The sequence below is a fragment of the Macaca nemestrina genome, chromosome 20 (assembly GCF_043159975.1).
Source record: "Macaca nemestrina isolate mMacNem1 chromosome 20, mMacNem.hap1, whole genome shotgun sequence".
Taxonomy (NCBI): domain Eukaryota; kingdom Metazoa; phylum Chordata; class Mammalia; order Primates; family Cercopithecidae; genus Macaca; species Macaca nemestrina.
The window spans coordinates 8,596,580-8,610,603 of NC_092144.1; the positions used below are offsets into that span (position 1 = coordinate 8,596,580).

Consider the following 14,024-nt stretch of genomic DNA (forward strand, 5'->3'; position numbering starts at 1 on the left):
CCATCTTCACTTTCTGCAGAAAAGGTGCTCAACTGCAGATGGAACAATGGTGAGAACATACTTGAACAAAGGAAAAGCAGACATATTTATCCCTTACGCATTTGGGTCATCCTGACTGCTGTGTCCTGCATCCATTGCCTAGAGCGAGACCTCACAATCTTAAACCGATACCTGATTTGCTAATAGCCTAAAACTTTCCTAAATAGGTAAGTGCAAGGAAGAACAAAGAAGTTGCTTACAAAAGGTTTAAGGAAGCAATAACATTTCCAAATAAGGAAGGGACATGGGCTGTGAGCTGGAACATGTCTGTGAGCATATCCAACAATTATATAGGATAGGGCTTAACAAAGAGTTATTAGCACAAAGCAAGCAGGCTTGAAGAAAGTTAGTCTTTAAAAGAAACTATTATTTCTAACATTTATGATTTATTCTTTAACAAGAAGGGGAACTTTGTAGAGGAACTTTTTACTTTTCACACTATGTTATCCAGGCCAATCTCAAACTCCTGGGCTCAAGTGATTCTCCTGCCTTGGCCTCCCAAAGGGCTGGGATTACAGCTGTGAACCACTGTTCCTGGCCCAATTTAGATTTATTGAGCCAGAGCTTTAGAGTGCATCTGAAAAAAACACAAGCCACAGACACATCTGCTTTTCTCAAGAGGTTTTTCAGGATGTTCAGTATTTACATATTTCCTTAAGTGGTGTGAGGAGGGAGACTTTAGTGCCCAGTAAATCTACATTTTATGTAAGATAAGGTGAATGTTTGAAGAGAAAAAAGGAAGAATCAGTTATGCAGATGCCTGTGGGAAGGTGGAGGAATGACTACTCTCCATCTTGTCTTTATTCTCCATCTTGAAAGATAAGCTTGTAATCAGCATTATCACTGTTGGAATCAAGCAGACTTTAGTTTTAGAATCTAGACTTGGGCCAGGCATGGTGGCTCACACCTATAATCCCAGTGCTTTGGGAGATCAAGTTGGGTGGATCACCTGAGGTCAGGAGTTCAAGACCAGCCTGGCCAATATGGTGAAACCCCATCTCTACTAAAAATACAAAAAATTGGCTGAGCATGGTGGTGGGTGCCTGTAATCCCAGCCTGAGAGACTAGGAAAAACAGAACAGAGTATCAGCCTCGGCCTCCCAAAGTGCTATGATTACAGGTGTGAGCCACCATGCCTGGCAGAATTTACTTTTAAATGAGGTATGGGGGCTGTCCTTCCTAACTGCCTGAGGCTTATTACTTTTATATGGGGATTTGGCTAGTGCATAATGCTAGTAACAGCTATTCATTTTGGAAGAGGGTGTTGCATGACAACTTCCAGGCTGAACCTTCCCTTTTCCATAGTGAGTCTGAGGTCCTGAGATTTTTTAACTTTACAATTTATAAGAAATCTCATTGAGGCCAGGCATGGTGGCTCATGCCTGTGATCCTAGCACTTTGGGAGACTGAAGTGGGTGGATCACCTGAGGTCAGGAGTTCAAGACCAGCCTGGCCAACATGGTGAAACCCTGTCTCTACTGAAAATACAAAAAATTAGCTGGTGTGATGGCGGGCGCTTGTAATCCCAGCTACTCTGGAGGCTTAGGCAGAAGAGTCACTTGAACTTGAGAGGCGGAGGTTGCAATTAGCCGAGGTTGCACCTTGGCACTCCAGCCTGGGCAACAAGAGCGAAACCCTGTCAAAAAAAAAAGAAAGAGGCCGGGCGCGGTGGCTCAAGCCTGTAATCCCAGCACTTTGGGAGGCCGAGACGGGCGGATCACGAGGTCAGGAGATCAAGACCATCCTGGCTAACACAGTGAAACCCTGTCTCTACTAAAAAATACAAAAAACTAGCCAGGCGAGGTGGCGGGCGCCTGTAGTCCCAGCTACTCGGGAGGCTGAGGCAGGAGAATGGCGTAAACCCGGGAGGCGGAGCTTGCAGTGAGCCGAGATCCGGCCACTGCGCTCCAGCCTGGGCAACAGAGCAAGACTCTGTCTCAAAAAAAAAAAAAGAAAGAAAGAAAGAAAGAAAAGAAAGAAGGGAGGGAGGGAGGGAGGGAGGGAGGGAGGGAGGAAGGAAGGAAGGAAGGAAGGAAGGAAGGAAGGAAGGAAGGAAGGAAGGAAGGAAGGAAAGAAAAAAGTCTTATTGAACCAAATGGACTTTGCAAGTGTAATATAACCAGACCAGGTGAGGTGGTTCGTGCCTGTAATCCCAGCACTTTGAGAAGGCGAGGCGGGCAGATCACCTGAGGTCAGGAGTTCGAGATCAGTCTGACCAACATGGAGAAACCCTGTCTCTAGTAAAAATACAAAATTAGCCAGGCATGGTGGTGCATGCCTGTAATCCCAGCTACTCAGGAGGCTGAGGAAGGAGAATCGCTTGAACCCAGGAGGCAGAGGTTGCAGTGAGCCAAAACTGCACCATTGCACTCAAGCCTGGGCAGCAAGAGTGAAACTCCGTCTCAAAAAAGAAAAAAAAAAAGTGTAATATAATCATTAATATTAATGCTACTGGCTGGGCGCAGTGGCTCGCACCTGTAATCCCAGCACTTTGGGAGGCCAAGGTGAGTGGATCAACTGAGGTCAGGAGTTTGAGACCAGCCTGGCCAACATGATGAAACCCCGTCTCTACTGAAAACACAAAAAATTAGCTGGGCATGGTGGCAGGCGCCTGTAATCCCAGCTACTCTGGAGGCTGAACCCAGGAGGCAGAGGTTGCTGAAACAGGAGAATCGCTTGAACCCAGGAGGCAGAGGTTGCTGAAGCAGGAGAATTGCTTGAACCCAGGAGGCAGAGGTTGCTGAAGCAGGAGAATTGCTTGAACCCAGGAGGCAGAGGTTGCCCTGAGCTGAGATCATGCCATTGCACTCCATCCTGTGCAACAAGAGTGCAATTATGTTTCAAAAAAAAAAAGTGTAATATAACCATTAATATTGATGCTACTGTCAACTGTCGACTCTCCAAACAAACCCAGCAAGTGCTTGTAAGCCAAAAATAAAACGCTAACCACCCCCATCCGTCTGAATGGACCCCTCCTCTTGGCCAAAGGCATTCTAAAGTTAACCTGAAAAACTACTTCAGGGCTGGGTGTGGTGGCTCATGCCTGTGACTCCAGCACTACGGTAGATGGGCGAATCACTAGAGGCCAGGAGTTCAAGACCAGACTCTCCAACATAGTGAAATCCTATCTCTACTAAAAATACAAAAAATTAGCTGGGTGTGGTGGCATACACAGGTAATTCTAGCTACCTAGGAGGCTGAGGCACGTGAATTGCTTGAACCCGGGAGACAGAGGTTGCAGTGAGCCAAGATTGTGCCACTGCACTCCAGCCTGGGTGACAAGAGCAAACCTCTATCTCAAAACAAAAAAAAAAAATCTTAAAAGAAGTAATTTATAGAGAAGAAATATAGGTCAGAAACTCAGATCTACACAAATAAAGGAAGAGCATTAAAGAAGTAATAGGTAAAAGAGAAACAAGAGCTTTTGGCTGGGTGTGGTGATTGACACCTGTAATTCAATCCCTTGAGGCCAAGAGTTGGAGACCAGCCCAGGAAACATAGCGAGACCTCATCTCTACAAAACATCACAAATTTTTAAAAATTAGCCAGGATTGATGGCACACACCTGTAGTCCCAGCTACTCAGGAGGCTGAAGCAGGAGGGTTACTTAAGCCCAGGAATTGGAGGCTGCCAGGAGCTATGATCAGACCACTGCATTCCAACCTAAGTGACAGAATGAGACCTTGTTCAAAGGAAAAGAAAGGAAAACAGAAAAACCTATAGATTAAAAAGGACTTAAGATAGTAATCAACCAATTGCAATCTATGGACATCATATGAATTCTAATGTGAAAAACTAAAAATGTATGAGGCACTTTGGGTAATTTGAATAATGATTATATATTTGAAAATGTTATATAATTATTATTAATATTTTGAATCAAAATAATTGCCAGGCTTAGTGGCTCATGCCTGTAATCCTAGCACTTTGGGAGGCTGAGGTGGGTGGATTGCTTGAGGTCAGGAGTCCAAGACTAACCTGGCCAACATGGTGAAATCCTGTCTCTACTAAAAATACAACTTGGGAGCCTCCCTACTCGGGAGGCTGAGGCAGGAGAATCGCTTGAACCTGGGAAGCGGAGGTTGCGGTGAGCCAAGATTGCACCACTCCACTCCAGCCTGGGTGACAGAGCAAGACTCCATCTCAAAATAATAATAATAATGGTATTGTGGTTATGCTTTCAAAACGAGATTTTTGTGTTTTGAAGACATACCAAAATCATTATATATATGGAATTCGCTCTGAAATTATCTCTGGAAAGAGAGAGGTCAAAGTAGGTAGGACACAAATTCAACAGAGGCTTGACTTGATCCTTGTGGAAGCTGAGTGGATTTCATTATACGAAGCTGAGGCACACCAAAAAAAAAAAAGCCAGTTTTGTTGATCAAAGATAGTAGAATATTGGCAATTGCATATGGCTCAACCTAGTACTATGCTCTTTACCTTGTCTGTATTGGGGTATTTACATAGCTAATGGCTTTGAAAAACCGAGCCTTTGGCCGGGTGCGGTGGCTCATGCCTGTAATCCAGCACTTTGGGAGGCCAAGGCGGGCGGATTACGAGGTCAGGAGATCGAGACCATCCTGACCAACAAGGTGAAACTCCGTCTCTACTAAAAACACAAAAAGTTAGCCGGGCGTGATGGCAGGCACCTGTAGTCCCAGCTACTCAGGAGACTGAGGCAGGAGAATGGCGTGAACCTGGGAGGCAGAGCTTGCAGTGAGCAGAGATCACGCCACTGCACTCCAGCCTGGGCAACAGAGCGAGACTCTGTCTCAAAAAAAAAAAAAAAGAAAAAGAAAAAGAAAAACCGAACCTTCATGTACCCATCAGTTTCATGAGTATTTATTGAGTAGACACACAACCCAATAATCCAGGCATGACCTTATAAAACCAAATTCCTGAAAATTCCTGGTCATGCCACCATGATCTCAATACTCAGTGAGAATCTGGCTGCAGACTTAGTCAGCCAACCACTCTCTCCGTGTACACCTGTACACCCATTAGGGTAGATTCTAGTTTCTCCTTTTGCAGAACTGAACGAAAGCCATGATGCCTTTACAGAGAGCTGCCCTGTTGAGGTTAAGGGATGAAAGCAGGTAGCCCTGGGTCTTGGTGACAGATCACTGGGTGGACATGGGAAAGTGTTTGGATGGTTTCTTAGTTCTTTTTTTTTTTTTAGAGGGAGGTTCGCTCTTGTTGCCCAGGCTGGAGTACAATGGTGCAATCTCGGCTCACCGCAATCTCCACCTCCCGGGTTCAAGCGATTCTCTTGCCTCAGCCTCCCGAGTAGCTGGGACTACAGGTGCACACCACCATGCCAAGCTAATTTTTGTATTTTTAGTAGAGACGGGGTCTCACAATGTTGGCCAGGATGATCTCGATCTCAACTTTGTGATCCACCCGTCTCAGCCTCCCAAAGTGCTGGGATTACAGGCGTGAGCCACCGCACTCAGCCATTTCTTAGTTCTTTAAGCAATGAGGAACATTGGCTTTCAATAAGAATGGAAACTTCTGATGTAAGAAGCCCTAGGCATTGGAAAGACTGAGTTTAGAAGACAAGGAGAGTTTGTTCCTGGAGGAGAGGGTACAGAGAAAGTTAGGAATCATGCAACTTACCCCTAAGTTGCCTCATGAAGATATAAAACGGTTCTTACTGTCATGTCCCAGCCCCCATAGGAAACAGAACTATTCAGGGACCAGAGATGAAATTGGACAATTTGTGTAACAAGGAGCTTGGGGAATTGACTTCTTATTGGCCCAGAAATTATAAATATTCCCTCGGTTCCTACAAGTTATCTCCCACCCTAGCTTTTCTTCTTTGGACCGGGAGAACAACTTCCCAGTGCTTCTATGTAGCATCTGCTGGCCTGAGCATCTAACTTCATCATCTAGTACCTGCTGGGAGAACACTGAGCCAGTTTAACTCATGCCTGGGTGATGGTGTCAAGAAGAGGAAAGATAGCCCAGTGAGTGAGTTGAGAGAGAGAGAGAGACTGAATGAATGTTGATAAAATTAATGAAGGCCAAGCTCAATGATCTCAGATACACTGGAAGACTCTTTTTTATTATGTATTGATTTACTGATTTATTTATTTTAGAGACAGAACCTTGCTCTGTCATCCAGGCTGGAGTGCAGTGGCACAATCACAGCTCACTGCAGCTTCTACCTCCTGGGCTTAAGCAATCCTCCTGCCTCAGCCTCTGGAGTAGCTGGGACTACAGGCATGTGCCACCACACCTGGCTGATGTTTTGAACTTTTTTTTCCCCTGAGACAGAGTTTTGCTCTTGTTGCCCAGGCCGGAGTGCAATGGTGCGATCTCAGGTCACTGTAACCTCTGACTCCCAGGTTCAAGCAATTCTCCTACGTCAGCCTCCCGAGTAGCTGGGATTACAGGCATGCACCAGCATGCCTTGCAAATTTTGTATTTTTAGTAGAGACGGGGTTTCACCATATTGGTCAGGCTGGTCTCGAACTCCTGATCTCAGGTGATCCACCCGCCTTGGCCTCCCAAAGTACTGGGATTCACTGTGCTCAGCCGACACTGGAAGATTCTGTCTGGTCGATCAGCACCCACTTCTCAGCCCAGAATCCAATGGCTCTTCTTACCAAACTAGCTCAGCCTGCTTTAGTTGTGATGCTACCAGTCCTTTACCTAAAAACCATGATTATTTGTAGCACTGCTTTTCTCCGTAACTAGACTTTCTTTTTTTTTTTTTTTTTTTTGAGACGGAGTCTTGCTCTGTAGCCCGGGCTGGAGTGCAGTGGCCGGATCTCAGCTCACTGCAGGCTCCGCCTCCCGGGTTTACGCCATTCTCCTGCCTCAGCCTCCGGAGTAGCTGGGACTACAGGCGCCCGCCACCTCGCCCGGCTAGTTTTTTGTATTTTTAGTAGAGACGGGGTTTCACGGTGTTAGCCAGGATGGTCTCGATCTCCTGACCTCGTGATCCGCCCGTCTCGGCCTCCCAAAGTGCTGGGATTACAGGCTTGAGCCACCGCGCCCGGCTAGACTTTCTTTTTTTGTTGTTGTTTTTGAGATGGAGTCTCACTCTGTCACCCAGGCTGGAGTAGAGTGGCACGATCTCAGCTCACTGCAACCACCACCTCCCGGGTTCAACCGATTCTCCTGCCTCAGCCTCCCAGGTAGCTGGAATTACAGATGCCCACCACCACACCCAGCTAATTTTTGTAGTTTTAGTAGAGCTGGGGTTTCACCGTAATGGCCACACTGGTGTCCAACTCCTGACCTCAGGTGATCTACCCGCCTTGGCCTCCCAAAGTTCTAGTATTACAAGCGTGAGCCGCTGCGCCCAGCCTGGACTTTCTTTTCCAAGCCCACTTGAGTGCCTGAAGGAACAGATGGCTTCCCCCGCAATACTTCCGTAGGCAGAAGTTCGTGTTATTCCCCATGTTGGGTCTTGGAAGCCCTTGGAGATTCCCAAGTATTCCAGGCTGAGAGACCTTAGACACAGAATGCGGAGGTCCAGATAGGATAGGACTGGTGCTTCCTTGGAGAGAGGCTCATCAAGAAGCTTAAGAGATGAATCTTCCGGTTCCTGATACTTAAATTTTTCCCAAGAGCTATGGAAGAATGAGGAGCAACAGAGTAATTCAGTGAAAGCATAGGTGTCAGGGCAGGAGGATGTCTGAGATCAGTTCGTTGATTCCATTAGTAATTTAATCACAGAGCGTTCACTGGCTTGTCTTGAGACAGAAAAATACTCTGACTCGGGCAGGCGCAATGGCTCACACTGTAATCCCAGCCCTTTGGGAGGCCGAGGCGGGTGGATCACCTGTGGTCAGGAGTTCGAGACCAGCCTGGTCCACATGATGAAACCTCTTCTCCACTAAAAATACAAAAAATTAGCCAGGTGTGGTGGCACATGCCTGTAATCCCAGCTACTCGGGAGGTTGAGGCCGGAGAATCACTTACCCGGGAGGTGGAGGTTGCAGTGAGCTGAGATCACACCATTGCACTCCCGCCTGGGCAACAAGAGGGAAACTCCGTCTTGGGAAAAAAAAAAATACCCTGACTCTTTTTAAAATGTTTTAATTGTATATATTTATGAGGTACATACTAAAGTTTCCATATATGTAATGTACAGTGATCAGATCTGGGTAATTAGCACATCTATTATCGCAAACATTTATCATTTCTCTGTGTTGGGAACATTCAATATTCTCCTTCTAGCTGTTTAGCTATATAGCATATTATTGTTAACTGTATTCATGCTACAGGGATGTAGAACACTAGAACTTACTCTTCCTATTTGCCTGTAATTCTGTATGCTGTAACAAATCTCTTCCTCTCTGTTCCCTCCCTCTACCCTTCCCAGACTCTAGTATCCTCTGTTCTTTTTTACTTCTATGAGATCATTTTTTTCCTTTTTGCTTTCACATATGAGTGAGAACATGCAGTGTTTAACATTCTGTTCCTGGCTTATTTCATTTATAATATGCTCCAGTTCTTTCCATACTGCTGTAATGACAAGATCTCCTTCATTTTTATGGCTGAATAGTTTTCCATTGTGTATTTATACCACATTTTTTTTTTTTTTTTTTTTTGAGATGGAGTTTCGCCCTTATCACCCCGGCTGGAGTACAATGGCACAATCTCGGCTCACTGCAACCTCTGCCTCCTGGGTTCAAGCGATTCTCCTGCCTCAGCCTCCCAAGTAGCCAGGATTACAGGTGCCCACCACTACGCCCGGCTAATTTTTTGTATTTTTAGTAGAGATGGGGTTTCGCCATGTCAGCCAGGCTGGTCTCGAGCTCCTGACCTCAGGTGATCCGCCTGCCTCAGCCTCCCAAAGTGCTGGGATTACAGGTGTAAGCCACTGTGCCTGGCCTAAGGCTATTTTATCAACTGACATATTTTCCAAAAATCACTGCCTGACTCAACAGTTTTCAGAGTGCTCTTACAATCCTCAGGAATGGTGTGTGTGGGGAGCTGTGTTTCTCTGTTAATACAAGCTCCTCATAATCTGATCAATGCTACCTGGAGTTCGTCTCTCTCACTAAACTGTGAATTCATGAATCCGTGTGTGCTTCATGAATTACAGAGATTAAGAGTCCATGCTCTAGATTTAGAATGCATGGGCCAATTCTGCTATACGCTGTCTATGAAACCCTGTTTGATTTTATTAATCTTACTGTGATTCCATTTCTTCTGCATGAAACAGCACTAACATCATTCAGTTGTCATGAATAGCAAATTAGCAGAGACCTTCGATCAGTGCCTGGCAATACAGGATAATCATCACTGATTCATGCATATATGGAACAATTATGTTTATGCCTTCTGTATCCCAGACAAGAGGCCTGTCACAAAAACGAACAAAGACAAACAATTCCTGATTTCAATTGTCTTGAGGACAGGGTCTGTGTATTTTTGTATATTTGTCCCCACAACTCAGCCCAGATCCTGCCACTGTATATTGCAATTACCAATAATATTTTTTTCTTTTTTTGAGACGGGGTCTTGCTCTGTTGCCCAGGCTGGAGTGCAGTGGTGCAATCTCAGCTCACTGCAAGCTCTGCCTCCTGGGTTCACGCCATTCTCCTGCCTCAGCCTTCCGAGTAGCTGGGACTACAGGCGCCCGCCACCATGCCCAGCTAATTTTTTTGTATTTTTAGTAGAGACAGGGTTTCACCATGTTAGCCAGGATGTTTTCAATCTCCTGACCTCGTGATCTGCCCTCCTCAGCCTCCCAAAGTGCTGTGATTACAGGCGTGAGCCATCGCACTCAGCCAACTTCAGGATAGTTTTGAAGGAAGATAATTGGATGCATGAGGCTAGCTAAAGATTAGTGAACTTGGCAACTCAGAAGTAGTAAGAGCCTTTCATTTAGGGTGTCTGGAAGAGGAGATGACTGAAAATGAGTATAAAAATAGAAAGTTCAGGCCAGGTGCAATGGCTCACGCCTGTAATCCCAGCACTTTGGGAGGCCGAGGTGGGTGGATCATGAGGTCAGGAGATCAAGACCATCCTGGCTAACACAGTGAAACTCTGTCTCTACTTAAAAATACAAAAAATTAGCCGGGCGTGGCGGCAGGCACCTGTAGTCCCAGCTACTAGGAAGGCTGAGGCAGGAGAAGGGCATGAACCCGGGAGGCAGAGCTTGCAGTCAGCTGAGATCACACCACTGCACTCCAGCCTGGGTGACAGAGCGAGACTCCATCTCAAAAATAAATTAATCAATTAATTAAATAAAAAATAGAAAGTTCAGGCCAGGAGCAGTGGCTTACACCCGCAATCCCAGCACTTTGGGAGGCCAAGTGGGGGTGGACCACCTGATGTCAAGCGTTAGTGACCAGCCTGGCCAACAAGGTTAAATCCCATTTCTACTAAAAATACAAAAGTGAGCTGGGCATGGTGGCACACTCCTGTAATCCCAGCTACTCGGGGGGGGTGAGGCAGGAGAATCGTTTGAGCCTGGGAAGCAGAGGTTACAGTGAGCCGAGATTGTGCCACTGCTCTCCAGCCTAGGCAACAGAGCAAGACCCCATCTCAAAGGAAAAAAAAAAAAAACAAAGGAAGTAAGTTCGACTTGTAGAGGATGTGACATTCATTGATGAATTGGCTTTGGTGGTGGAGCTAGACGGGGAGGAAGACTGAAAATTTCAAACACAGGCATCTGGAAGGATGGTGATTCCATTCATGGACGTAGTGGTTCCGGGAGAAAATAGACTTTATTTTTTTATATGTTGAGTTTGCCATGTCAGGAAGAAAGAAAAGAGGGAAAGAATGCTTCATATAGCATTATTATTATTATTATTATTATTATTATTATTATTATTGAGACAGAGTCTTGCTCTGTCGCCAGGCTGGAGTACCGTGGCGTGATCTCGGCTCACTACAACCTCTGCTCCAAAGGTCAAGCAATCTTCCCACCTCAGCCTCCCGAGTACTTGGGACTATAGGTGTGCACCATCATGCCTGGCTTTTTTTTTTTTTTTTTTTTTTTTGGTAGAGATGGGGTTTTGCCATGTTACTCAGGCTGCTCTTGAACTCCTGCATTCAAGCAATTTGCCCTCCTCTGCCTCCCAAAGTGCTGGGATTACAGATGGGACCCATCCTGCCTGGCCCTAACATTTTTTAATTAATAAAAAAAAAGAATTGCTATAAACACTTCATCCATGGTTTAAGGTGCAACCTGTATATAAGCTGTTTTCAGGCCAAGTGCGGTGGCTCACACCTGCAATCGCAGTGCTTTGGAAGGCCTAGATGGGAGGATCAGTTGAGCTCAGGAATTCAAGGCCAGCCTGGACAACATAGCAAGACCCTGTCTCCACCACACACACAAAAAGATAAATAAGCCAGGCTTGGTGGTGTGTGCCTGCAGACCTTGCTACTAGAGAGGCTGTGGCAGGAGAATGGCTTGAGCCCGGGAGTTCAAGTTTGCAATGAGCTATGTTTGCACCACTGCACTCCATCCTGGGTGACAGAGCAAGACCCTGTCTCTAAATTTTAACTAATATATTTAGCCTGGAGTGGTGGCTCACGCCTGTAACCCCAGCACTTTGGGAGGCTGAGGTGGGTGGATCACAAGGTCAGGAGTTCGAGACCAGCCTGGCCAATATGGTGAAACCCCATTTCTACTAAAAGTATAAAAAATTAGCTGGGTGTGGTGGTGGGAACCTGTAGTCTCAGCTACTCAGGAGGCTGAGGCAGGAGAATCACTTGAACCTGAGAGGCAGAGATTGCAGTGAGCAGAGATTGCACCACTGCACTCCAATCTGGGTGACAGAGCAAGACTCTGTCTCATATATACATACATATATATATTTATATGTAATAATATATATAATATTTCTATTTTAGAGACAGGGTCTGTAAAGTTACAATACCCTACATCTGCATCTGTGGAATATATTTACATATATTCCATATATATATATATATATATATACACACACACACACACGGTGTCATAATTAGCCCAGATGAGAACTGGGATGCGATCTCATCTAACCTTCCAAAACCATCTCCCTGGCATTCCTATAACCTCCCCTTTCCACACTTCCAGAGGACTCACACCCATGGAGCCAAGAAATCAAACCAGTGCCTCTCCATTCATCCTCCTGGGACTCTCAGAAAAGCTGGAGCAGGAGACGCTTCTCTTTTCTCTGTTCCTCTGCATGTATCTGGCCACTGTCGTGGGGAACCTGCTCATCATCCTGGCCATCAGCGGAGACTCTTACCTCCACACCCCCATGTACTTCTTCCTGGCCAACCTGTCCCTGGTTGATTTCTGTCTGGCCACCAACACCATCCCCAAGATGCTGGTGAGCCTTCAAACCGGGAGCAAGGCCATCTCTTATCCCTGCTGCCTGACCCAGATGTACTTCTTCCATTTCTTCGGCATCGTGGACAGCATCATAATCGCCGTGATGGCTTATGACCGGTTCGTGGCCATCTGCCACCCGTTGCACTACGCCACGATCATGAGCCCACGCCTCTGTGGTCTGCTGGTCGGCGTCCCCTGGGCATTTTCCTGCTTCATCTCTCTCACCCACATCCTCCTGATGGCCCGCCTCGTTTTCTGCGGCAGCCACGAGGTGCCTCACTACTTCTGCGACCTCACTCCCATCCTCCGACTTTCGTGCACAGACACATCAGTGAGCAGGATCTTCATCCTCATTGTGGCAGGGATGGTGATAGCCACGCCTTTCGTCTGCATCCTGGCCTCCTATGCTCGCATCCTTGCAGCCATCATGAAGGTCCCCTCCGCAGGCGGCAGGAAGAAAGCCTTCTCCACCTGCAGCTCCCACCTGTCTGTGGTTGCTCTCTTCTATGGGACCACCATTGGCGTCTATCTGTGTCCCTCCTCGGTCCGCACGGCTGTGAAGGAGAAAGCTTCTGCTGTGATGTACACAGCAGTCACCCCCATGCTGAACCCCTTCATCTACAGCTTGAGGAACAGAGACCTGAAAGGGGCTCTCAGGAAGCTGGTCAATAGAAAGATCACCTCATCTTCCTGAGCGCCGGGACTCAGGAACTTCCAGGGGGTAGAATGTATACATCTGGGGGTCTTGGGCTAACATCTGGAATTGCATGTATTGGAAAACTAGGCACTTTGAATTTTATTATTATTATTATTTATTTATTTATTTATTCACCATGAAGACGTTAGTGCCCTCCCCATAGCAATGAGGAAGTTCTTGTTCTATTACTTCACAAAGACCCTGGCACTCCTCCCCTCTCTCTCTTCCTCTCTCATGATTTGACAAGCCAGCTCCCTTTCCCCTTCCACCGTGATTGGAAGCTTCCTGAGGTCTGCACCAGAAGTAGATGATGGCATCACCCTTCTTGCACAGTCTGCAGAACTGTGAGGGAAACAAATCTCTTTTCTTTATAAACTACCCAGACTCTAGGCTGGGCCTCGTGGCTCACTCCTGTCATCCCAGCACTTTGGGAGGCTGTGGCAGGCAGATCACTTGAGGTCAGGAGTTCGAGAGAAGCCTGGCCAACATGGTGAAACCCTGTCTCTACCAAAAATACAAAAATTAGCCAGGCATGGTGGCGCACTCCCAGCTAATCCCAGCTTCTGGAGAGGCTGAGGCAGGAGAATCGCTTGAACCCAGGAGCCAGAGGTTGCAGTGAGCTGAGACGGCACCACTGCACTCCAGCCTGGGCGACAATAGCAAAACTGTCTCAAAAATGAATAAATAAATAAATAACCCAGACTCAGGTGTTCCTTATAACAACACAAACAGACTGATATAGAAGTCTTCCTAAATATGTAAACAAACATGATAATGCTAACTTAAAAAAAGTTTTTTTTTGAGAAGGAGTTTCACTGTGTCACCCAGACTGGAGTGCAGTGGCACCATTTTGGCTCATTGCAACCTCCACCTCTCCGGTTCAAGTGATTCTCCTGCCTCAGCCTCCCAAGTAGCTGGGATTACAGGTGCCCACCACCACGCCTGGCTAATTTTTTATATTTTTAGTAGAGATGGCATTTCACCATGTTGCCCAGG

General features: G+C 46.4%; 1 protein-coding gene across 1 annotated transcript; it reads left to right on the plus strand.

The window, feature by feature from the left end:
* The first annotated feature begins 12,083 nt into the window (after positions 1-12,083).
* On the plus strand, positions 12,084-13,025 carry LOC105481226 (olfactory receptor family 1 subfamily M member 1). Its single transcript, XM_011740682.2, has one exon. It carries the CDS (start codon positions 12,084-12,086, stop codon positions 13,023-13,025), a length of 942 nt encoding a protein of 313 aa, XP_011738984.2.
* The last annotated feature ends 999 nt before the right edge of the window (positions 13,026-14,024 follow it).